This window comes from Apostichopus japonicus, chromosome 7 (assembly GCF_037975245.1).
Source record: "Apostichopus japonicus isolate 1M-3 chromosome 7, ASM3797524v1, whole genome shotgun sequence".
NCBI lineage: Eukaryota > Metazoa > Echinodermata > Holothuroidea > Aspidochirotida > Stichopodidae > Apostichopus > Apostichopus japonicus.
In genome coordinates, this window is record NC_092567.1 from 25,121,218 (window position 1) to 25,147,721 (window position 26,504).

The following is a 26,504-nucleotide window of genomic DNA, read 5'->3' on the forward strand; positions in this document are numbered from 1 at the left end:
TTTTACGGTTAATATTTAGGCTATGTATGTTATGAAAACTATTCGAGAGAGTACCGAGCAAACGAACGAAGGCCCATGGAGAAACTAACATGATATGAGTTATTCATACCCTTGATTTATCCGTTAAAGATTTAGTGATCTTTTTTATATACGTGTGCATCATGACTGAGGCTAACAGACCCAGACGGTAAAACAAACCTTACATTTTGTCTTTGCCTACCCACATCCACAGTAGGCTAACCCTGCAGAGCCTACTTCATATTGTCAGTAGGGTCTACAGTTAGGCATAGGCTATCCAGGGGATGAATAGTGAAGGTCGCACAATTCATTATTCTCCTTGGCTTCAAGGGAAATAAACAATACTAAACATACCCATATCAATTCACTTATTTCTTACATATATCATACATAAAATCCCAAGAATTATTAGGCTACAGTTCTCCTAAGCCTAGATGTAGTAATATAGTAGTTAGGCTATAGTAATAATACTAGCTTTTATTGCCTCTCCAGATCAAAAAGGGAAGTTTCTTATACTACATTTGACGTCAATGATGACAGTGATGGTAAGAGACTCTTCTTATTTACTGTCATATACTGGAATTTTGACTTCTCAGTGGCTTTATAAGGCATCCATGAATGGTCAAGCTTTCTTGTAAGACCTGTTAAAAAAAATTATATATGAGGTTATGGGTAGAGAAAATGACATTTGAAAATAATCTCAACCCTCACAAGGGGTAACTCTCAAACTTCTCCTGTTGGAAGGATATTATCAACATTTATACAATTCAGACCAAGCATCTGTTCACCTCTGTTCATTGATCATCAACTTTAGGTATTACAGCTAAATCAGGTTAGATTGGTCCATTGTCAGTCAATGTCCTTAAAAATGATGCTGCATGTTCTTGTACTGTACAAGTTGTTTATCAATGTTCAAGAAAATATGTGCTTTACATTTCTCCAATTTATCCTTCCTTACATTAACATTCATGATTTCATTCAGTTGCGGTCACACTAATTAGCGTCAACTCACGACAACTCACGACAACTCAAGACAACTCAAGACAACAGGTTTAAAATAACATCAAATACAATTGATGTTATCAGAGTATATCTGGAAACACGTTTGAAAGTGACTGGAACCAGCGTGCATACAGATCTTTCACGGGAAAAAATGTTTTTGTCGTAAAAATCGCCAACTTTTTCCTAACGTTGAATTAGACGACGTGATGCTATTGCGATTGCGCAATGCCATCGGACCGAACCATTATAATATGGGTGGGTTTGTGCTAGGTTTGGAAAGTACCTTGTGTACAGTGTCGGTAAGGTGGGTTGTCGTAGTAATAAAGCACCAAAGTATGGTGAATGAACTCCAAATCAAATTATTTAATGTTTTAAAATAATGAATACTTCTTATTATTTTTCCATTTTAATTTACATATGTTATTATTAATTTTACAGAGTCTTGCTTACTATCATCTTGCTCGGTTTTATTATTCTCTCCGTCAAATCATTGAATGTTTTTAAAATAATGAATACTTATTGTTTTTCCATTGTAATTTACATATGTTATTGAAAAATTACACTTACCTGTAGTGTAATGGTTCGGTCCAATGTCATTGCGCAAGCGCAATGGCATCACGTCGTCCAATTCAACGTTAGAAAAAAGTTGGCGATTTTTACGACAAAAACATTTTTTCCCGTGAAAGATCTGTATGCACGCTGGTTCCAGTCACTTTTAAACGTGTTTCCAGATATACTCTGATAACATCAATTGTATTTGATGGTATTTGATGGTATTTTAAACCTGTTGTCTTGAGTTGTCTTGAGTTGTCGTGAGTTGTCGTGAGTTGACGCTAATTAGTGTGACCCTTCAGTTGCAGTCTAAAATAAATTATCATTGGCAGTATTGTTTGCATGATAATTGGCCTGTATTAAGAGAACTGCAGAGAACATGTTGTATGTTGCCATAGAGCAGTATGACAGACAATGAAGGTTTTGAATGGAATGAAATGATTTGATAAATCATTTGTATGTTTTTGAATGTATCAAGAATCAGGGATGACTGAAGGTCATTATTCTCATGTTGACAATCGTTGTTCCTCACATTTTACTTTTCTGTTTCAAATAAAGAGGATTTTGCCAGTTTCACACCCCCGGCTAGTAAGAAAACCAAGAAAGAAAAACGAGATGTGAAAAGTTCTAAACGGCAGCCAGATAAACAGAAATCCAAAGAAACAGGAAAGAAAACTCCAAAAGAAAGGTAAAGATGAAAGAATGCACTCAATCCTGATTTACCTGCCACAGATATTTAGCAAATAGCTCTATGTTCAGTGACATTTTAATGTTCTGAATTATAATACAAACAGTTCCCAGTGATCAGTCCTAAAATATATACTTTCACTGCTTTGCAAGTCTCATTAACACCCTGGATATTTGCTCCACAAATTGCTGTGTTTGACTGTGATTGAAATTATTGTATGTTATATCATGTGTGTATGTATGCTTCTTGTGATTTTCCTAAGCGTGGCCCAGGCTGACATCATCTCATTTTCAAACATTTAGGAAGGCTGTTGATGACAGGATATTTGACAAGGAATTAGAGTTGGCTTTGGAGATTTCGAAAGTGGAAACTGGTTCTCAAGAGCAGCAGGAATCGAAAGAAATACAGGCATCAAGAGTGACAGGGGATGTGAAAGAAGAATCAATACGATGTGAGAAGGTTGTTGCAGACATTCACATACCAGGTAGTTATCTATGTTAAAGACATTGAAGACTCGCCCCAAACCCCCTGAACCATCTGAAAAAGTTAATTTTCTGTTGCTTGCAAGTGACGTTTTGTTCGTGTCGCTACAAAATGCAGACAGTAATGAAACGTGATGCCTTGTTATCTTTAGCTGGACCTGAGATGTCCATCGCTGTATCGTTTGTACTACACTGTGCTGTGGGTATTGACCGCAGCTGTATGTACTTACTGTACACTAGTGTCTAATTACCGACGGTAGCAAGCTGTGTGTGAATATTTTCTGGGATCGATGGTGGTGTCTAACCCTTCTGTTACACCTCATTCGAAACTAGGTCAGATTACCAGCATTAGACGTTTCTTTTTGCGCGAGTCTTCACACCCTTTAAAGTAAGGAAATAGATATCTTAGAATTAATAATCATATATCACAACTTTTATGTCATGATGGGGTTATGGAAGCAATTTGGAGCTTTGTTTTGCCCACAAGAATAGAAGAAAGAAAAAATAGAAAGAAGCTTTTCATGTTTTAATGAGAAGCTGACATTGGTTAAATTTAAATGCAGTATTATAGTACCCCTTATTATTTCTGTACTCCAAGTTCCACATGTAATATTAACATTACTCACATGAATTAGGAATCCATTGTGTGGCAGTTGCAATGTCTCTATGATAATGATTTAGAAAGATTGTTACTTTGAAGTATAAAGATGTAGTAGGTTAGTTGCTTGTATTTTAAAGTAAAATGACAAACCATCACATGTATGCTAAGTTAATAACCTCTTTAACAGTTTTTTTTAGAATCAAATGATGTGCATGTTTCATGATACTGTCAGAATTTTAGTATTCTTACATTCAATTATTACTTCATTAGTTTTACTGACATTCTAACCCTTAAACAATTATTACTATGTTAAAGACCTGTGAGTTGCAAAAAGCTGAAAATACTGATTATTTGTATCCTTCCAGTCATGCAGCTGCCTCAAAAGAAAGCAAAACATCTCTTTCATTTTAGGGAACTAGTTGTGAACCTGCTTTTGTTCTTGTATTGTTTTGTTATTTAGAAGAGAGAGATGCTGTAGATGTAACAGAAGCCTTAGCAGACAGAAACACATGTGAAGTCTTACCTACAAAAAACAGCAAAGTAACAGATTCAGAAGATGAGATTAAGTTGATAGAAACAGTACCAGCAGGGTCTGAGATCAATCACAACAACGGAAGAAGCAAAAGAAGGGCTGCTACAACAGCTGCTAAAAAACAGAGGCAAGTCTTAGAGGACAGTGATGAAGATGGGGAATTTGAAGAGACTGCTCAGGGAGACAGTGATGATGAATTTAAAGCAGGTATGTGGAGTCATAAACACAAAGTTGGGCAGCACTGGGGGGAAACCCCTCCCTGTTCTCCTTCATCAAGTTTATATTTAAGTAAATGTTTTTCCAGTAGGTTGGACCATGAATCAAACCCTCAGTAAAACAATGAACCAACCTTGATAACCTCTTTATGTATGACTACACATTGACAATTTTGTTTACATTATGGATTGTTTACCATTTGTGACTATCCACTATTGTGTGTGTTATTGATGAAGCAGTTGAGTTTTGGTGTAATGGTATATCAAGTTTGTAAGAATCAAAGAAGAGAAAAGAAGTTTAATTTGGATAAGAGAAAAAAAGGGGGGGAGGGGGGTTTAAAGGGTGGCATTAAGAGCAGTTGAAACCTATTTCTTCCCATCATTCTAGATGATGCCAGTGATGGCAGCAATGATGACGACGCAGAGGATGAAGACTTCAGTTTTTCTCCAAAAAAGAAAAGGAGGAAAGGAAGTGAAGAAAAAGCACCAAAAAAGGTCAATAATCAGAAGAAGACAGTCGGGGGAAAACATTCAAAGACCCCAAGGAAAGAAAAGAAAGCAACAGGTGACAAACAGTTAAAGACCTCCAAAACAGGTAATTTGTATGTGCACTTGAGAAAATAACTTTATGTATCTGAAATACAGTATGAATGATATGTTTGGTTTGGGTTTAAATTTAGCAAAGCATAACATTTGAGACGCAAAAGCTTCATAGAAATATTGTATTTAGAAAATGTCAGGGGCAAATATATAGTGGTCAGATTGTCTGTCATATGGTTAGGAGGTTGGGGGGAGGGGGATGAGTTTTACCTTTTCAGAGCAGTTGAAAGTTTATCTATTCCTATTTCCATAGTTTATAGCTAATTAGGTTTACTTTTTGTTGCTGTTTTGTTTATAGTAGTTATCATGCAGTACATGTAATAAGCAACATTGTTTAACAAATACAAGGAAAGTTGAAAAATTTAGACATGGGTTATAATAATGAATTAGCACTTGTGTTTGAAAGTCTGTGGTATTGCTTATAAATATGCTAGAAAGTAAAATAAATAATGCTAGCTCGTGTTTTTGCTGCCAAATTCAAAGCATTTTCCATTACTGAGAAATTCATCTGTCTGTTACTCGAACCCATGTCTGGGTAATTATCAGGTAAAGGAACAATTCAAAACTGAGGGCCTGGATTTCAGTCTTGGTTTTATGGGTTGGAATCCTGTTCTATCCAAACAATTTGTCACTCTCTTCAAATAGTTTCTAGGGTCAGGACCTCAAGCAAGTCAGTGTTGAAAATTTGTAGCAATGTTTAGCACAGTATCATATTTGGGAACTGGTTTCAGAGGATTGTGTTGGTGTGATAAAATCCTGGTATCATCATCTGCCACTATTTTCCAGCCAGCTGGGAAGCATATGAACTTCCTGGTAAATGTGCAACCCTGTCAAAATGTCATCCAACTCACTTTAAAAACTTGATGTATTTATTCCATCTACGTTTCTGACCGTCTATGTTGCATAATTTATCATATTTTAGCCAATGAAAACACAGCACCTACTACTCTAACCAGGAAGACTCCATTGATGATGAGGGGGAAAAGTAAAGGCTTCTCTTCTCCTTTAACGACAAATAATTCAACCTCAAAAAGTCCAAATCTGCCTGCAGTAAGACAAATTAAGAGGAAAGCAGTGGTTACATCGCCGCAAGGTAAATATTATTAACATTGATGATTAGGCTGTTGTTAATGTAATGCTGTGTAATAAGTTATACAGGTAGCATTGACAGAGGCTGTTACACACTAAGAACTAAAACAATGCATGGTGTTTGAGTTATAATTTTGCGTCATTGCCATTAAAATTTCAATATTCATATATAATCTGTCATGGATCTAACAAATCAAAATGGTTAAACCATAAACAGACTAATACATAAAGATTTGGTGTCCCACATATTTTAATGTTTCATTATATTATTATTTCACAGAGAAATTTTGTTGGGCATTATTGACACATTTTTCGATACCTTACCTTTTCTTTAAGGACTGAGGATCCAGCCACCACTTTGTGGAAAGTTTAAATCAATAGGTTCAAAAGGGGCAGGGGTAAAAAAAAAAGAGAGAGAGAGAGAGGGCCAAAAGTTAATATCTCTGTCTAAACATGATAGTGCTTGTCTTCAGTTATAGTTCATGTTAATTTTTCCTGTTTGTCTTTGTTCTTTCTCCCCCAGATTCAAGTGGCAGTAATCCACTTGGTGGTGTTAGGTTAGTCTCACCTGGACAGCCGTTTCGTCTGGGATTATCCAGATTCGCAAGGGTAAAACCTCTCCATGATGCCACCTGAAGCCACTCTGTTTACTTAATCGCATATATGAACTTGCAGGGCACGTAAACAGAGGATAAACCATGAGAGAGTAGTGGTATCTGTAGGCTGCTACAAAACTCTTTTACAACAGTAAAATTCTGTTTCGGAAAGAAATTTGTAAGAAAATCTCTATTTACAATGAAGGAAAACACTGTTTCAACATAAGACTGCATTCCACGCACAGTGTATGTAGGGCTTGACGGATTGGAATGCATTAACATTCATAGTGACTACTTTACCACCGGCCTTGTCTGTTAATGGAAACATTTTATGACATAATGTACCTTGAAGAATCATGATGCTTGGAGGGCAAAAGATCGTTGCCATTCCGTTGGAATTAATGATATTGTTCTTTCTCATTCCCTGCTTCAATCCTGTTGTCTGCTTATTTATGTGGTTGTAATATTTTGTTTCCTCCAAAGGCTACAGTGACAGGAGAGAAAACTACTAATATCTTGTTGCCATTAGGTCACTGAATATAATTATATATTATGTCCCCATTGAAAATAGTTTTCAAACATGTTTCTACCAACTCAAGGATTGGAGGGGGAGGGGGCAGGAGTTGGCGGGGAAAATTGCCTTGGTAGGAGTTGCACTGGTCATAGTTTTAAACTCCACTTTCTTTGCGTAAGTTTGCAACATAGGAAAACAAAAGGAATTAAACATTAAATGTTTTTTATTGATGTAAAGCTGTAGTATAACATTTTGAAATAAAGAAAGAACAAAACTTATGTTGTACTCGCCTTTATTTCGTGATATCTTATTCGTTGATGCACCAGTTATGAAGAAATTCCCAAACAACATGGGTGACAGTCAAACTATATGATTGGACATTCAAATGACCTAACAGTTCATACATAAGACAACAGAGTCAAGCAAAAGTGACTCCATTACTGATAAAATAAGATACTATACTGAAAATAATCATGAAAATGCTTTTCCACTAAAACCCTCAAATCCTTTTTACTTATTTAAATTGGCAGCTACAATTTGTACCCTTCCTTTTTCTATTTTGTTTTTTAAAGATTGAAAAAAAAAAAAATTAGAGCTTGCAAGATGCTACCTGACCAACAATGGCCATCATCACAAGTTAAAATTCTACCAAGAGAGAGTGAATTTCATGGCATTTACCAACGATGGCCATCACAAGATAAAATTTTACCAAGAGTGAGTGAATTTCATGGCATCAACCACCGGTGGGTGGTGGCCATCATCACAAGTTAAAATTCTACCAAGAGCGAGTGAATTTCATGGCATTAACCAACGATGGCCATCACAAGATAAAATTTCACCAAGAGAGTGAATTTCATAGCATTAACCAACGATGGGCATCACAAGATAAAATTTTACCAAGAGTGAGTGAATTTCTTGGCATTAACCACCGGTGGGTGGTGGCCAGCATCACAAGTTAAAATTCTACCAAGATTGAGTGAATCTGCATTAACCACCAACTTGTTTCGTTGTCACTTTCAAAAGTGCAAAAAGGATGAACACTACTCTGTGATAACGTACTAACATGTGATAGGAAGAGTAGCAAAAATATTTGGTTCCATGTGAAAATATGAAGATGTAACATGCAGACAAAGACGAACATAAAATGTCACCCCAAACCTTTTGCTTTTCATAACTAAAATAAAATTTAATTGAATTTTTCACATAAAACAAAATCAAACTTCCCCAAAGATACAAGTCTAGATTATAGTTATAATGTCCACATACCACTTGAGCCTATCACCTCTTTTAACTCAAAATAAAGATAAGAAGGCGTTGCCCATTATGGTTGTAATTTCTATAAATACACATAATTCATACAAGATACATTCATATCAGTATACATAATTGTTCAGTCTTTGGCAAGCACAAAATTTCATTACACCTAAAATAACAAATGTCTTTCAATGTACATTTTGGCGTTATAAATATTTTGACGAATAAAGCAAAGCAATTCTCTGATCCTATGGACAATGCAAAATTTGACAATACCCCAATTATGATATGAGGTTCTTTCTGTAAGATTAACCATGTCTCGGTCTCAGGCAGTTGCCACTATAGCTTTATAGGCAAAGAAGATGAGAGTTTAGCTTCTGGTGGTTAATAGCTTCCCTACCCCCTACCTCCCCCCCCAAAAAAAAACCCCACCTCTCCCCAACTGACATGTAAATGCCCTAGTATGAACTAGCCGTCTTAAAAATAAATGATGCGAAGGTTTGGACAACATGAACGCAGGACTAACACAGACCAATTAAGCACAAAAATTGCAAGTTAATAAAAATGCAATTATTGATCCCTATCATGAAACAATGGATATTTATGATAACATTTTATTCAAATGAATTTATGATACTAGTACTGTTAGATATAACATGTTTATAAAGATTGTGATAAAATGTTTTCTGTATACAAAACCATTTTACGCAAAATTAATACCAATTTCTTTGGCGTATTACCATTAGCAAGTATTTAATAAAACTTTAAAGACTCAAGAAATTAGTTCTATAAAAAATCGCTAACATTTCATGGCCCTTTATAAAGTAATGTTAACCTTTTCTGGGGGTACCCAAACATTCAAAAATTAGATGAAATGATTAAAATAGACCAATTTAAAATTAAACCATCCAGCTGCTGGACATTTCAAGCAAACAATGAGTCATGTCCAGTTTTGTGTCCTTACATCTATTTTAGATCATATTTTAATATGTTGTACTTTTTTTGTCATCGACTGTATCTATAACAGCATGCACAACATCATTCACTCGGCTTTTTCAGATAATTTACTATCTTTATATGTATATATTTTTAAAGAAAAGTTCAGATTGTTGTTTGTTGGATTGGTTCATTAAAAATACATTCAAAGAAGAAAACATTCAATAAAGTACTCTTAGTTTCAAGAAATACAATATTAATGTCATATTTAGACTATCCAATTAAAAGAAAGGAATGTTAACCAGCAAAGACTGACCAGAGACATCTCCATTTAGAAACAGAGTCAAATTTGTGATGATCTTTCCCAACAGTGATTGAGGTCAGTGACTACTAAATTCTGGCAAGTTACTGGTAACGATTTCACTCGACCATAAACGTGAACATGTTTTATCTACTGGGCAGACATTATGTTGTATTTTGCGTTTGGCTATATTACTTGGCTGTATTACTCTGAGCACTGTAACGTTCATGCACAACCTTATCTTAGACTCATTCACACGATGTAACCCATTCAACTTACACAATATAACTTACATAACTCATTCTCAACCTTAAAAAAACCATGTAACTTATGTAATGTAACTTATGTGACCCATTCACATGATGTAACTCATTTAAGTATAAGTGAAATTTTAAAGCTATAAGTATATATAAGGAAAAAAAATAACCATCTATTTACTATTCACCTCATTTTAGAAATTAAAAAAACACCATCAGCAATTCTTTGGATCGAGGTCTGGACAAGACAGCATAGCTGTCACCTATTGTCTGAGGCAAAGACAGAAAGCTTCAAACCAATTAAATTTAAAATTAATTAATTAATTAATTAAATTAATTTCAAATAATTCACTTAGGTAGTCATTCTTGGAATAGAACATTACCCTTAAAAGTTTAAATGAAGGTAGGCCAATTTAAGATATAAAATGAAGACATCTCAAGGAAGCATGGTTGAGATTACTTGGCAACTTTTCATCCAGACTATCACCAAGAAAAAAATGTTTTTCCTTTCACATTCTATCGTAAATTTTAAGGAAGTTGCTTTACATCCCAGACCACCAAGCCGAGGAAGTCTTCTTCATCACATTTTCTTTCTGTAGAATTTGAAAAAAAACAAACAATCTTACTGAAAAATGAAACAAACATGATATTATGCATCAAAGATCACTATGATATGTTCAAACTCATCCTGGTGCAAGGAAATTTAACTCATAAGCGTCACAAGCTCAAATCTTAAAAAAGATCTAGAAGCATTCATTAGACTCAATTACTTCTACCAAACCTGATACTCAAATCTATTTAATGTTGTTAACATGAAAATGCAAGTTGTTTCAGTTTTTGCTCTGTTCGCCTCCAATGGAATTGAGAGCGAGATGAGACTCAAATACTGACAATAATTCAGCCCTTTATAAAGCCGTCATATTATGAAAATGAGATTATAATATTCTTGATTCTGTATTTCCCCTAACTTGACCACCTTAGGCCTCAGGGACTACCTGCCCCCCCTCCCCACCCCCCGGCACCCTCCCTCTTCTTATAAGTAGCTCACCTCTCGTGGACTGAAGTGAAGTATGGTGGAGATTGCATTAAACATCCTCTTCTTTCCAGATATACTGTCAGTAAGCAAGTAATTTAAAACAACATTCTTCAGATATTCCAAGTTAGTGCCTTCTCGAGATCTAAAATAATGGAGAAGAGAAAACAAAATTCATGATAAGAGTTTTATCACAGAACGACATGGCAGATCATGAATAGTACTAATTCCAACTGTCCCTAACAACAAACATATTATTCTGTAATTCTGCTTCCCTCAACAACTGGAGTTTTATATCTCACTACAGGATATTTGTTTTACTGATGTTGTGTCATTTACCGGGAATATTTTAATATATTTAATTCTACAGACCTGTTTCTCTTCCATCTCTCCACCTCCTCCTGTAGGGCTTCCATCTCCTCTGCATGTTTCTCAGTACTAGAGGAATGTTTGTCTTGTAGTTGTCTCAAGGCTGTCTCTAATTGCTGTTTCTGTCTCTTGATTGTCGTGAGTTGGACTTCTCTTCTAGCTTGTTCTTCTGCATAGTGAAGTAATGATGTGCCGCTATTGGCAACCTGATGGTAGGTAAGAACAAATTGAAATACTGTCGTGCTATCGTATCGAATATATCTAATTTTATCCTGAAAGCTCCTTAAAAGCCTTCATAGCCACTCTGGATTGTTTTAAGCATCCCAAGAAGATTTTACCTTCAGTTCTCAAGCTTGTGTTTAACGCAAAAGTTAACAAACTGTTTTTTATATACCCAACGGAGGTGTTCGACCTATACAGGCACACATGTAGGTGGAGCTAACTTGATTAATTCTTGGCCTCACATGTGACTGGCTCTTTGGAGCTATATGCTTGTAAAAGTGCACACGATCAATCACCCATAAACCGATGAAGAATCATTACTCACAGACTATATGGTTACAAGCTTCATTTAAACGTTCCCTAGTTTTCTTACCAATTGAGTAGCAGGGTTTAAGATGAGTTGTGAGACCATCTGTTCCGTTTCCTTGGTAACCGGTGCCTCTGCTCCCAAAGTATCACTGCTGAAGACGGAGTCTGATGATAACTGTCGTGGAATCTGACCTTCATCACTACCCAAACAAAGAAACAGTCACATTTCAACATTGGTCTCCAATGTTAACATGCTAAACTTGCTTCAATTCTTCAGACATACTTTCCTTTAGGTTCTGACAGTCCAAATTATTCCAGGATATTTCATCACAAAAGAATTTCCAACATTCATTTGCTTTGCGACTATTCATTCATCACAGAGAGGGACATTCTGATGTTTCACTTCAAAACATTTAACATTTCTCCAGCAACTTTTCCTCCCTTGCAAAACATGTGCGAGTTCACCATCTACTTATTCTAAAACGCCCGAGTACAGTTCTATGAGTACAAATACAGGCAACTATATGCTAGAATACATATATGAGTAGGTACTAACTATAAGTATGTACCTTTCTATTCTGCTGACATAAACACTAACACAAACAAGAAAAAAAGTTAATTTTTGTGGTTACAAACCAAATTTGATATTAGTTAAGAGATATGAAACCAGATTTTTCTGTATCACATACCTGAGTACAAATACAGGCAACTAGATGCTAGAATACATCTATGAGTAAGGACTAACTATAACTCAGTGTGTGTGTTCTGCTGAGAGAAACACTAACACATACAAGGAAAAGAGTTAATTTTTGTGGGTACAAACTAACTTTGATATTAGTTAATAAATATGAAACCAGATTTTCTGTATCACATACCCATAGGTCCTTCCTGTGTACTGGCTAACCTGCTGTTTTAAGTGGTCAACTTCTTTATCTTTGTCCACGAGTAAGGCCATCGTTCGATCCCTCTGTTTGCCCACTTGATGCTCTAAATCAGCAATTTTTTGCTGAAGGAAATGTAAATGGACATAAAATCCAGAGTGAGTTCACTTGCATTATTGTCACAACAGATTTCTAAAAGAATAAGAAATGTCTGCCACTAAAACAGCCCATCCTTCATCCACCTATTCCTTGAGTGATTTCATAAGAGCCTCGCCTACCATACAGAAGGCACAGAGATGAAGAGGTAGATGGAAACAACACAAGGGCTGGGCACGTTCTAAATCTTACAAGCCATAGTAAAAAATTTATACCCAAACTGCAGGTCTCAATGCTTGAGGATGTTCCTACTCCCATGACAAACTATAAAAATTACATTATATGGGAAAGGAAAGGAAATTTCTACACCTGTTTGTCTGTATAGTATAAAATACTGTATAGTATAAAATCTGTAAAAAGTCTGTATAAAGTCTGTATAGTATAAAGTTTGTAAAGTGTAAAGTATACATATTTCATGTTATTTGTTTCGGTCTTTCAGTGAAATTCATCACCTCAGTTAATTTCTGGGTAGAGAAAAGGATTTCTCCCATGGGGGGATAAGGTTAAAGGGCCACGTTTTGAGGGTTATGCAGGCAGAAGAAACCTGAGTGCAGGCCACACTTTGTCCAGCTGTGGTTTATAGGGCTTTGTTGTGTGCAATAGTGCTCTGTGCTTGTGTATAGTGGATAGAGTAGGTACACAACAATAACTGAACTTTTAACAACGAAAATATAGCCATCACTCCACAATAACACAAAGGGGTCTGAACTACATAAAACAGTCACCCACCCACACAAAAAATACAACATTTTTTGCTAAAATTATCTTCATAAAGTCAAGAGAGATGTTTCAGAATATGGAGAAGGAAGTCCCTTCCTAATGAACTCAGTGATATGGTTGTCACACATAATATCAAAAGAATGTATTCAAAATATTTAAATATTCAGTGAGTGTGGTGAATATTCACGACAACTGATCTAAAGTTTGATTCAACCAAAGCATCATCTTTTCAAAATCAAACCAAGAGATAATGCTGATGTGTTTAAGTCTTTTTTTTTTTGGGGGGGGGGGTGGACTTTCAGAATACCTTAAATTCTCCTTCAGCCTGGCACAGCTGTTGTTTATTAAGCTCCTTCTGTTTCATCAATTGGCCTTCCATAGCTTGTTTCTAAAGACAAAAGTAAAACAAAGGCAAAACCATGACAAAAACAGAAATTAGAAAATTAAAGCTACGACTGTAAAATGAATTCCTATGTGTAAAGTCTATCACCATGGTAAGTATTAATTCATTGCTGTCTCATTTAAGGAGATATTTACCGTTTCTCGATGATTCTGCTCTTCGTCGTCGAGTTGTTGTCTCAATATTCCCACTCGTTCCTTGTATTCATTCATTTGTGCTTGTAATTCTTCTTGTTCTTTATTGCTTGTTGTATCCTGTAAGATAAATCAAAACAATAGAAATGTTAAGTATTGTATTTTAGATCCTCCTGCAAGCAGGACTCGCGGAGAAGCCATCATTGGCTTATCAAAGCAGCAAGCTGACCAAAGCCAGTCTCTTAGATTCATATTTTAACCTCCATGATTATGAATTGTTTATTGTCAACAACTATGTAACTGGAGGAAATACATTAATTTTGGAGTGACTCAAACTCGGGACCTTGAAGTGAAATGATTTCTTCTACCTATTCTTACATCGTACAGTTTCCTTCGAGATAAAGTTGAAATTGAGAAAGACTTCTTGCATTTGTTCTTCCAAGGTAAACCTTTTTCAACCCAAATATCAAAACTTTCTATTTGCTAAAGGGGTATTGGAATGTTGGGAGATTGCATTTGTTTCAAGGTAAACCTTTCCAACCCAAATATCAACACTTTTATTTGTTGAAAGGGTACTGGAATTTGGGGAGATTGCTTTTGTTCCAAGGTCAACCTTTTCAACACAAATATCAACACTTTTATTTGACAGAGGGGTATTGGAATGTGGGGAGATGACGGAAGTGGGAGGGGTGAATTGTGTAATCTGAGCGAACAGATCACAACAAATTTGTTTTTGAGTTAGTAACTCCAATACTGAATTTTCTATTAAGGGATGGAAGGGGATGAAAGTAGAGGGGGGAGGGGAGGGGGATTAGGGATGAGGGGAGGGGGAGGAGGGAAGGGGGAGGAGGGGGAGGGGATCAGAGGGGAAGTGACAGAAGAATTACTTTAACACAAAATGTCAGATAATAAGCAGCAAGACATAAAGGAAACAAAATTAGCAAACCCTAGTTTGTAATAATAATAATAATATAATACAAGAATTTGTAAAGTGCTTTTATCCAGTTAAAAAAACTGCTCAGAAGCGCTGCAGGAGCAAAGTACCCAAAATGGACACAACAGTTATTAAACAAATGGATACGCATTCATGAATAAGAATGTCTTGAGTTCTTTTTGGAAAGTTGACACATGCTGGATTGTTTTCAGATGTAAGGAGAGACTGTTCCAGCGCTGTGGAGCTGATCTAGCAAAGCAACGTTCCCCATAGGTGGAAGTGGGAACAGTAGGAACAGGTAGCATATGTTGTACGCTTGAACGAAGCACCCTGCTAGGTCTGTATTCTTGAAGAAGCTCTTGTAGGTAACTTGGGGCTAGACCATTCCTTGCTTTGAACACAAGGACAAGAATTTTATAATTGATTCTGTCCGCAATTCTTAGCCAGTGAAGATCTTTAAGAACTGGTGTTATATGTTGGTGTTGTTTTACCTTGACATTCCTATTCCTGATGACAGTCTGCGCCCTCAATTTGTATCTTTCAAATTCATCCTTTAATTGTCTCAGCTCCTGTTGGCAGGCTTTGTGGTTAGGATTCTGCTCCCTGCTGGTCTCATCCTCCCAGCTGCCAATATCTGCAGCAGATGAAGAGAGTAAGACAATTTATGGACTTGTTTCAAAACACAACAAAGTAACTGGTGTCATGTTTCATAACTAACATTAAAATAACCACACTACACTAGTCACCAAAATCTCTCAATAGACTACAATGTCATAAAGTATATTTGTTATGTTCAAAATGTTGGTAATTAATGTTCCTACTGATGAACATACTAACAATTAAGTTTCATAAGTAAAGATGGTTTTGCCTAAAAAACATCTAAAAAAAGGAGTACAAACAGGCTATAAGTCTGTTGAGAAGGAACATAGAATATCAAGGTTAGACATCTGTTGTGACACGAATGCAACATATGAATAAAATAAAAATGAACAGGGTATTTGAGTCAATTTCTAGCCTTCTAGGAGTTGATAAGTTTTGCTATCATGGGGAGAGATGTAAGCTTGCAGGAAATTAACTTGTAGGACTCAGTTAAAGGACACAGAAACTCAACCATTGCTATTAGTCTATATGATAGAGATATCAACAACTTCCCTAAACTGCTAAGAATTGTTTTTTTTTTCATTTGAGAGAAATTTGTTTTAAACTTTTCTTCATGCACAAGGCTGAAGACTTGATTACATGTCAACATGACTTCTATCAGCCAAAAGGTTTTTTGTGTTTTTTTTTTATATATTTTACAATTTTTACATACTGTAATGAAGATTTAAAATATTTATGCTTCAACATGATCCCACAAATTGTATCAATTTGTTTCATTGTCAACAGTTTTTAATATAGTACCTTGAAAATATGAAACAACTGGTTTCAGATCCTTAGATTCACATTCACATTCTATTACACAGGCTCTCTAGTGGATAAGCAGTTTGCTAACAGTTTTATTTCATTTTGGTTTCAGATCCTAGCGGAACAAAGACATTACAGACTTACAGCTCCTAGAAACGACTTTTGAACAAGGATATCTCCCAAACGCAACTAGAGATTCAATAGCTATTTGGGAGAATTTAGGGGAGTCAGCAGTTCCCAATTTATTATACACATATTTACAGACAACTCTGTTGTCCTTTGTTTTATTCTATTCATCAAGCAATTGTTAATAAATGCAAAACACAACATAAAACTAGTCTTGATGTTGCAGACCGTGCAATCAAAACACTCGCTAAGTGTTTCTCAAAGCCTGCAAGAATAACAGACATTTCTGTACTACAATGTAAGTAGGCATATATGTCTTGGTTTGGTATGCTTTGAACACAAGAATTTACAAGTGTGTGTAAGTAGATATGTTCTGGTTTGGTATGCTGTTAACATAATAAAGTTACAAAGTGCAAGAAAACTGGATCAACCTGCTAAGTAATGCTCAAACAACATAAACTTATGAATTCTGTTAAGCCAAATAAGTTAATTAATGAAATAAGTTCACATTCATTTCAAATTTCTTACTTATGAAATAATCATCAATAATGTTAATGCTCACCGTCAATATCCACCGGTTTTTCTGATTTTTCGATGGCTATTTTTAAAAGTCCTTTCAATTTTAGAATGCCTTCTTTTATTTCTGCAGGGTCAGTGGATTCTTCAACGTTGACAGTGTTGTTGCTGTTCGCTGCTCGAGCGAGGGCAGTGTTCTCCATATCAAGTTGAGTGATACGTTCTTTCAATTTCCTGCAATAGGTACAAAATGCTAACATGGACTGTTGCTGCTTTCCATATGAATATGCATATATACATGATGAGGTAACTGATAGTAACTCCTCCCCTCTCCACCACCATTCAATACAACGACATACTATAGACTTATAGTTTGTATTATTACTTGGATAATTAATCAACAAAGTACCTTGCAAAACTGACCACACTGTGACCATAAACTGTCTGTACCTCCTGCTGGTCAAGCCCCAAATAAAAGACTTAATAACTATTTGTAGGGCACGCCCTGTCTGGACCCCTCAGCCACACCCATTCATTCGCAAGCTCATCACATTCAGCCTTGATACATAACTGTAGCTGTTCTTTACCAGACTGACCACACCATCCTTACTGCATTACCCCCTCACTTCACCCAAACTAATACAAAGCTCTTCTTTACCAAACCACACCATCCTTGCACCATCACTTACTGCATTGCACAAGCTCACCACACCCTTCCTCAGTACAAAGCCCATCCATACCAAACCACACCATCCTTGCACCATCCTTGCACCATCATTGACTGTATTGTATACTCACCCCACCCTGCCTTAATCCAAAGCTCTTCTTTACCAAACCACACCATCCTTGCACCATCACTTACTGCATTGCGCAAGCTCACCACACCCTTCCTCAGTACACAGCCCATCCATACCAAACCACAACATCCTTACACCATCCTTGCACCATCGTTTACTCTATTGTATACTCACCCCACCCTGCCTTAATCCAAAGCTCTTTCATACCAGAACACACCATCCTTGCACCATGACTTACTGTATTGCAAGCTGGTCTTGTTGTCGTACCCTGTCATTGCTACCCACGACTTCCGATAGTTCTGCTAATTTAGCCTCTAAAGCAGTCACTCTTTCTTCCTCCAAGGCTCTCGCCCTCTTCAATCTCTCATCCGCCTCTCTTGATTTCTGTTGCTCCATCTCAACTTGTATCCTGTGCTGAGCCTGTGGAGGCACCGATAGCACCGAGATCAATACCCAACACACTGCTCACCAGCCACCAAAATATCATTTAACTAAGGAAATACAAACTTGCTGTTAACAATTAGTCCATTTTATAGTCAAGTTTTGTTGGTTGAAGGGATATTCCAATGTTAGACAATACAAAAGAGAGAATATACCACGCTGTTAATTGAAAACACCAACACAAAAATTGAACTTGAGATATGGTGATTGAATGTAACCCATTTTGACTGGCTTAACCCGAATAACTCTTGCAGCAAAGTGAGTCACAGAATGTGATGTACTGTGATGACAACATGACAGGTGTGCGTCAAAGTTTTACATTCTTATCATAAATGTTATTGTTAAATTATCCTTGAAATGTGACAAATTTAAAGTGTTTGGAATGTTTCTTGCTGTTAATGTTCTCGGCATGTTGAAATTTCATCCAATTATCATTTTTGTTGAAATATTATTTTTCTCATTGGATGAATGAAAACAGCCAAACATTTGCAATCCTTTGGTCATGATGACATCATTCACATTGCTGTTGTCAGATGAATTCCCAAAATATCACCAAAAAGTGAAAAAATCTCCAGGGTACAAAATGCTATGAAGATGTGCTTTTGACCAATATCCCTTTAATGGGGTCATCTTTTCAACCCACCCCCCCATCCCCATCCCCTGATACCAAAGAGAGGTTAAGAGTAAGGTAACTAATGGCATTGAGGATGATAATCTTACCTTCATCTCAGCCATATCTTTCTGCAGTTGTAGGAGCAGAGGCGGTGGTTTGGCAGCTTCCTCTTGGGCAGCGATGAACTTTCTCTGAACTGATTCAAGTTCAACAGAAAGCTTCTTGATCTGTTGCTCATAAATGTGAGATCTGAAAGGATCATGATAAAGTTACTGAAATGATACCATGTTAAATAAAAATACCGAAGACTTGAATAATGAACAAATAAATTAAAAGCCAGATCAATTTGAGAAATTTACAGTCAGTAATAGGAGAATTGAAAGTCCCTAGGAATGAAACTGATCTCCAGTTCAACGCCATGTCACAAATATTGTACATGGATTGCTAAAACACTTCTGTATCAGTAAATATTGTACCATTGAACAGCCTGGATTGCTAAACATTCTGTACCAATAAATATTGTACCATCCAACAGCCTGGATTGCTAGAACACTTATGTACCAGTAAATATTAAATCAAACAAGAAGCCAATTTTATTTCAACAATACAGGAGACTAGGTTCCATTACAAACAATAAAAACTAATGATTATTTCATCAATAATTTGCCTTCTTACACCTGTGTATATTTGGCACTGAATTTGTGCGAAAAATATTACATAAAAGCTTGGGACTGTAATTCAAGCCTGCTCTGTTGTTTCTACACAGTTCATAAAATTAGTCACAATTTTGTAAAATAAAACCAAACAAAATGGGTTTCTGTTTGCAATGATTTCAACATTCTGCCACCTGGCCCTACCTCTTAAAAGATTTACAAAATGTACTTACTTGTCTGGTTCAGCTCTGACAAGGGCAAGAGTCTCTTCTAATTCTCCAATCTAGAATCAAAATTAAGATCAAAATTAAACACTTAATTTGCACTGTAGTAGTCATGTTTGTTTCTTCAAGTACATACAAATACAAATGTGACCTAATTCTTTCATGTACTGCTAACAGATTATTTAAGCAGTTTTTATTTCTTTCTGACTAAAATATTGAATATGTAGCTTAGTAAAATATTGGCATTGCGAGGTTGTTCTATGTTTAGACCTTGTTGTAGGGCAAAAACTCATATCCACCCCATCCAAAACAACAACCTGATTTAATGCCATGTATTCCATCTGCCAGTTATTATCGATTGTGAATATTTTTCAAAGCAGAGCGAATCATAGATTATACATGAAGAACCAAAAATGTCTTAAGGTAATCAGCGAGTTATTGCTGAAGTTAAAACAATCAGCCGCCAAATCATGTTTTTATTTTGTAGTGGTCTTTATGCTGAATGAAAAGAATATAAAGACTGTTTTAATACATCTGATACATGGGATAGATACCAACATTGGTTACTTCCAACTGAGCCTACTGACCTATGACCTCAGTCCACCCCAACCCCTCCTAGATTTGACAAAAAGAACATTAACTTGCAAGTAATTAATGTTTCTGTTATATTCTAAAACTTTGTCACCCACTTTTTCCATTAATACAGCAGTATAATTTTCTATTTGAGAATGAAACTGCAGTATTACCTGATCATCTAACCTGTCCTTCTCTGTGCGTTCCAGAGCCAGCAGGGTCTGCAGCTCCCTCAACATCAATGCGTGGTTAACGTGCTCTTGTTCACGTTCTTGTTGTTGACTGCGTAATCTATTCCTCGCCTAACAATTAATCAAGAAACTTAATTGTTTTTCAAGATATTGTGTAATAATATAGAATATAATTGTTGTCTCTGCTAACATCCTTACAACACCTTAGAGCCCTGGTATAAGAAATGAATTAATTATATGTGCCTTATACTCATGTATGTAAATACTAGTCTAATCAACAGCTCACAATAAAAAGCAATTTCAGACACTGCAAAAGTGTCATACTCTGCAATTTCAACAGCTCCAAAAATAGAAGATGAATAAATACATAGCAGACTGCAATCTACAAAAGCTAGAAAGCTTTATGAATATGCAAATGTATGTAGATTTTTAAGGCACCTTTGTATTTGCATGATTCAGTATTAACAAGCTTTCTGTAATAACTAGCTGTTTGTAATAAAACAAGCTTTACAAAATCACAAAAGTAACTAAAGAAAATGTGAACACTATATTAACCTCAGAACAATATGTTAGACAATGTCAAGGCTTTACAAGGAAATAAGAACACTCTTGAATTTGATTCTATGACTTACATCTGTCAGCTGGCTTTCCATGTTTTTAACCATCTCCTCTAAGTTGCTTTTCTCCTCTGTAAACCTCTGCATTATCTCCTCTGTCTCTTGCTGTTGAAGAAGATAAAGAGAAAGATGATGGAATGGCAACTGATACATGCAGGCTGTAATGTTTTCTATATAGTTTGTCCATTCATCAGGGATGAGCCTGGGGTATAAAAAAAAACTTTGCAAAAATTGCGGTATAGGCTCCAGTTTGCATATGCTACAGTGTGTTAGGATAATAGTTTTTGTCCCCCTGCAGGATGGATATCCGTAGGTAATGAAAAACATGCGAATGACAGATCAAATGATACAATGCTGTTGTTAGAAATTCATGGAAATTGAGAGGTGTAAATACCAAAGGTAGAAAAGAAATCGCGGATATTCTGTCATCAGTGCATTTTACATATTGATCATAGAGTATCTATTAATAGGAATAAAAGCAGACTAGGTCTGGAGTTGGGTAGAGCATACACATATTTATTCTTAGGTTTACTTATTCTTGCAGTTTTTGTATAAGCTGGAAGTTGTTTAAATTATCAATTGGCCTCTGGTCTGTATCTTTCACCTTTACACTAAACATCACTTTAACTTCACTTTTCCTCCAAACAATATTTTAGACAATTTCAAACATTTTAAGGCTTACTTGAAAACAAATCCATTTGTATTTAACTCTATAACCTAAATCTGTGATCTCTTTTGTACAGCACCTTTGTGATGAATACAATTAGTTGATCCTCAAGTATTGAAAAATATATCTGAATCACATAGTAAAATGTAAAACAAAAACTGGGAAGATTGCTAAACAAATGCAAAAAGGGGCAGATTGCTATCAAACAAATGCACACATAATTTTGAGTATTTTATGCGAAACAAAATTCATAAACCTGAAACCGCTACACATAATGTGAGCAGGAAATTATTCCTTATATACTGTAGGCTATTCCTCATTGGCCAGTTGGGGACAGTTTTCCAAAATATGCTAATAATCCTCTATACTGTCTCCTCAAATCTGCTTCAACGCACTTTTACTGACAGAATGAACTGTTCAAATGTCAATATGAAATGTTTGAAATGTGACATGGAAATACCTAACAGAAACCATTGTCCCAATCCTTACCCGAATTTTCTTCTTATCCGCTTGGAAACTAGCCTCCATCTTGGATTTTTCAGCTGTCAAGGTAGCCATAGATGAGGAAAGAGTAGCGATTTGTTGCTTCATCTCATTATCTCTCTCTGCATTGTCATCTTCTTCTTGCTCCTAAGATATAAATAAATAAAAAATAAAAGAAACAAAACCTCACATGTTATATAACAAATGTACTGTTAACATTCCCAAGACTATTGCATTAAATGTCTACGGACACCTATGAATGACATTGCCCTAATCACTCTCATAGTCTGTCATAGCAACCATGAAAATAGCTGCATCTCCCATCAATATCCATCAAAGATTGACCATTTTACAAGTCTTTCTTAATTCTAGTTTTATTGATGAGTAAACATTAGCTAATAAGGAACACTGATGATGTAAAGGGAGTGACTGCCTAATTTTCTATCATGTTATTCACTTTGTTTTTACAACCTTTGTTTCGAGGACACTGAACACAGGCCGGCATTTGGAAATATTTATTGTCTCCTTTGAAAAGGGAAACATCACATGATTCAAATGGTATATGTGAGCTTGTACTTAAGGATTAACTTATTAAGGCCTAAAATAAGAAATTTGGATGAGCACAACTCTCCACATCATAGTTTGCACATATTTAATGAGTTTCCCAGATTTATGAAAACTTTCAAATGTGTATGATGTCTTGGAAATGAAATGAGCTCTACGAAAATTTTAGCAGACTTTGAATAAGAATATCACACACAACAAATGTACTGAATATGGGGCAAATTGGGGTAGGTGTCCGTAATACTTTAAGGAAGTATGAATAGTATTTTAAAAATATTTGTTGTTTTCTTGCTTTTGCTTGTTTAAGTATCATTTTTCACAAAATTGTAAACAAGATTGCCAACTTTTGTTTTGAATGGAAACGAAATCTCTACATTTAAAAAAAAATTCTTTCACTTTTTCATGTCAATACTTAGATTAACTATGTCCTTGAGACAATGCTTTTCCTTATAAGCATTTCATTTAAGTGAAGAAACCTTGGCCTACAGTAGTTTGATCAATTGTAATCATTTCTTTTGCAATTGTTGGAACTTTGGTGAAACTGCCAGTAAATTGTGGCAATTTAAAATCATAAACTCTTACCTGTCCATCTTCTGCGCCTTCTTGTTCCTTTGCAAAGTCCTCCCTGGAAGCAGACTTTGAAATACTTTTCTCTGGGTTGGACTGAGATGCAGTACTCAAGACTTTAAAGCTAGCCTCTAGAGCCTCTTTCTCTTTCACTAGAGACTTGTAAGCATGCACAATATCTAAAAGAAATCAATCATAGATAAACATCACGGAAAGAAGTAGCTGACAGTGAAATGGCTTTGATGATCATAACCCAAGATGTGAATCTACACTGAAGTACGTACACCAGTACAATAGTAAATAGACCTAACGCTTTTACTTTACTTCCTAAGCAGTAGTTGTTGCACACAGAGATTGATCAGTATCGGTTAACTTTGCATATGTCTTGCATAGAGTATGCCACTAAAATCAATTTATCACACCTGTCATCTTCTGTTATGATATATGGATAAGATTTAGATTTTGATCTATGACCAATCTCATGCGAATTAACTATGTAAAATGGTTCGCTATCTGCACATGCATTATGTACGGGAAGTTTTCATGAGCGGAGATTGTCACAAACTTCTTGAAGCATTTATAAATATACAGCATTGAACATAACTTAAAATCTAAAATAACATTATATTACAAGGAACAGTTTCATCTTTTGAAGTACGTAATGTGTTTTATAGGCATTCATAAATATGTTGGGTTATGATATATGGATTAGATGAATACTAGTGAAAGAACAGTGCTGAGATATCTAGAATGAAACACCTCAAGCATTACAGATGTATTTAGTAAATAAGACAAGGAAGCTCTTGGACATCACACATTCAAACATGATCTCTGAAAAGGCCATTGAATATGTAAATGTAATTTAAATTTAATAATGTAAAATTCTTAAAAAAGTCACATTGATATGAAGAATGTTTTATAAGCCACCTGTAGATGACCTAATAAAAACTCATGAAAACATTTATTCGAAGGCTAATAAAGGTTTCAAGAAATATTCATGTGTAATATAACAAGACAAATTACATTTACATACTGTAACAGTAAAACACTGGTAGAACAAGTGCCTTGCAAGCAACCCCAACAATTTGCTGACTGTTACTTAACAGAAGCCGGACTAACGTACAGTTGCAAAAGTATTATTCAGCTTCCTTCAACAAAGAACGTACAATTAATATGTACACTGCGGTTTTCTTCTTATAATTTGAAATAATTCTGTTACCTATTCAACCGCAAGTGTAACATACTGTATCTGTTGTTGGTCTACGTTGCTCCTACTGTATTTGTTATGGGATCATGTAAAGTTATACGAACCTCTTAATCGTACTTCATATCTGGTAATCTGCTCTTTCTGATTCTCAATCGTCTCCAATAATTCCTTGGTTTGACTCCGATGCATGTTGACCGCCGTAAATGACCAACAGAGAAAAAACCTTATCTGATGGTTTGACTTTAAGTCATCTTATTTCACCATCTGGTAATAACAAAACAAATTCAAACTTAAAATTTCAAGATATTAATGATAAACATAGGTTGGATAAAATCATGCCCCACACCAAGTTTTAGTTAGTATAGCTCTGGAGGTTCAGCCTATGATTTCCTCATTCATTGCAGAACAATTAAGTGTAAAATGTAATGATGTGTTTGTTGTCCAAAACCGGCTCTGGAATAAAAATGTACAGAGTGCAAGACACATTAAAAGTCAAATCAATTGCTTAATGAATTCTTGCTACTTTTCATATTCATATGAAATGGGTTAAGTGCGCCGTTTTCTACCTAGGCCCCTAGACCTAACTAACGATAGGGGGTAAGTATGCTAGTGATGTTTGTTTGGATAGGCCAATATGGCGACGAATGACGACTCAATGAGTAACTGAACTAGCCTAGGCTAACTTGGCTAAGTTCAAGTTTAGCCTAGGCTCGTTTGCTTACGATGCTGACTAAATAACGATTGGACTAGCCTTAGTATTATACCTACTAGAGTTTCTTGAAGGCATGTTCTAACAGCACTTGTTCGTTAATTAAGACCCATATTTTTGTAGATCCATTGGTGAACTGTTTGGTCAAAGTATTTTTGCTCAGTTTTATCTGCGATGAGGACTATGATAATTTGTCGTCGTGTAACTCATCTGTAATGTTTGCATGAACAAGAGCAAAGGTCAAATATTGGGTGCATTGTTGTAAACAGACTACACACCGTTCAAAAAAGACGATGAATGAAGGGGCATATGTGAAGTACTCATTACACCTGTCTAAATTATATGGTTTTTGTTCTGTATTTGCAGAAGAGATTACTAATTTATGCACTTGAAAACCGTGTGATCTTGAAAGGGGGAGAAATGAGGTCAGTATTGTAGCTTACATTATTGGCCTTTACTAAAATATAAAAGATTCGGTTATAGTGAGAATGGAACTGAATGGTGGGAGGGGGATGGTGGCTGGAGAGGGTCTGCCTGTTTAGAGTATATCACGCACACGCCATATCACTTACTTGTGCTCATGTTTTGTATATAGGTAATTGGTAGTAAATGGCATCTCTTGGAGGGAGTCTGGAGATTCGACCAAGGCCTCCCCCCCCACATCTCCACCCACCCCTCTCTCTCACACCTAAAAGGAGGGTCTGGTGGCTGAAGTTGACTGCCTAGCAAAATTGCTGTGTTTTCCCCCTGATAATTAGACAAAAACCAGATCCTCGTGGCATTTTGTAGAGCGAAGTAATAACATTTGTGATATTTTGTAAATGATGCATCTGGGATGATCTGGCAATTGCAGAATGGAGGATGTCATCAGAGCACTTCAGTGAAAATGTCTTTTTCCTTTATTTTTTTTCATAAGTTGTTCACCAAGGAGGAGAATGTTTCTTCGAAACGATAAAATGTGATGAAATAGTCTTAGTACAGAGATGAGCTCTGACAGCTAAGCAACAATCTAAATTTATCAGGTTTCAATCATAAATCGACAAAAATATTACAATAGCCTAAGTCAAGCTTAGTGAAAAGCATTTTGCACAGTTGGCAACGCAGTCTTCCAACTGTGATCCAACTTCCAGGAGTAGTTGAGATTAGCCAGTCATACTATGTTACAATCAAGGGGACAAACTAAAACGAATGACCGAATGACAATTGACTTTGTACAGGGTTAAATATCATTCGCGAATGACAACGAATGACAGCGAATGACAACGAATGACAACGAAGGACAGTGGTGAGAAGAGATAGAATGAATGGGTGGAGTAAATGCGGTTATTGGTTTTCTGCACAAAAATGATTTGAGGAA

The 26,504-nt window shown here is 35.8% G+C and overlaps 2 protein-coding genes across 3 annotated transcripts; one reads left to right on the forward strand and one right to left on the reverse strand.

Annotated features, from left to right (window-relative positions):
- On the forward strand, window positions 1-7,552 carry LOC139969860 (uncharacterized). The gene is made up of 8 exons (XM_071975198.1): window positions 1-187; window positions 511-563; window positions 2,131-2,260; window positions 2,563-2,744; window positions 3,804-4,082; window positions 4,479-4,685; window positions 5,613-5,783; window positions 6,303-7,552. The coding sequence occupies exons 1-8, from the start codon at window positions 162-164 to the stop codon at window positions 6,413-6,415; spliced, it is 1,161 nt and encodes a 386-aa protein (XP_071831299.1). The 5' UTR covers window positions 1-161; the 3' UTR covers window positions 6,416-7,552.
- LOC139969859 (GRIP and coiled-coil domain-containing protein 1-like) lies at window positions 7,165-25,376 on the reverse strand. 2 transcript variants are annotated; one of them, XM_071975196.1, is made up of 18 exons: window positions 25,207-25,376; window positions 24,543-24,702; window positions 23,247-23,410; window positions 22,107-22,247; window positions 20,966-21,055; window positions 20,316-20,444; window positions 19,579-19,628; window positions 18,800-18,941; window positions 17,877-18,058; window positions 16,888-17,075; window positions 15,287-15,429; window positions 13,865-13,981; window positions 13,635-13,715; window positions 12,446-12,576; window positions 11,635-11,770; window positions 11,043-11,245; window positions 10,686-10,815; window positions 7,165-10,230 (listed from the first exon to the last, which is right to left on the reverse strand). In XM_071975196.1, exons 2-18 carry the CDS (start codon window positions 24,625-24,627, stop codon window positions 10,180-10,182), a joined length of 2,163 nt encoding a protein of 720 aa, XP_071831297.1. In that variant the 5' UTR covers window positions 24,628-24,702; window positions 25,207-25,376; the 3' UTR covers window positions 7,165-10,179. The 2 variants fall into 2 exon arrangements, with proteins under 2 accessions (XP_071831297.1, XP_071831298.1); XM_071975197.1 differs by having other exon boundaries at window positions 25,203-25,376.
- Between the last annotated feature and the right edge of the window lie 1,128 nt (window positions 25,377-26,504).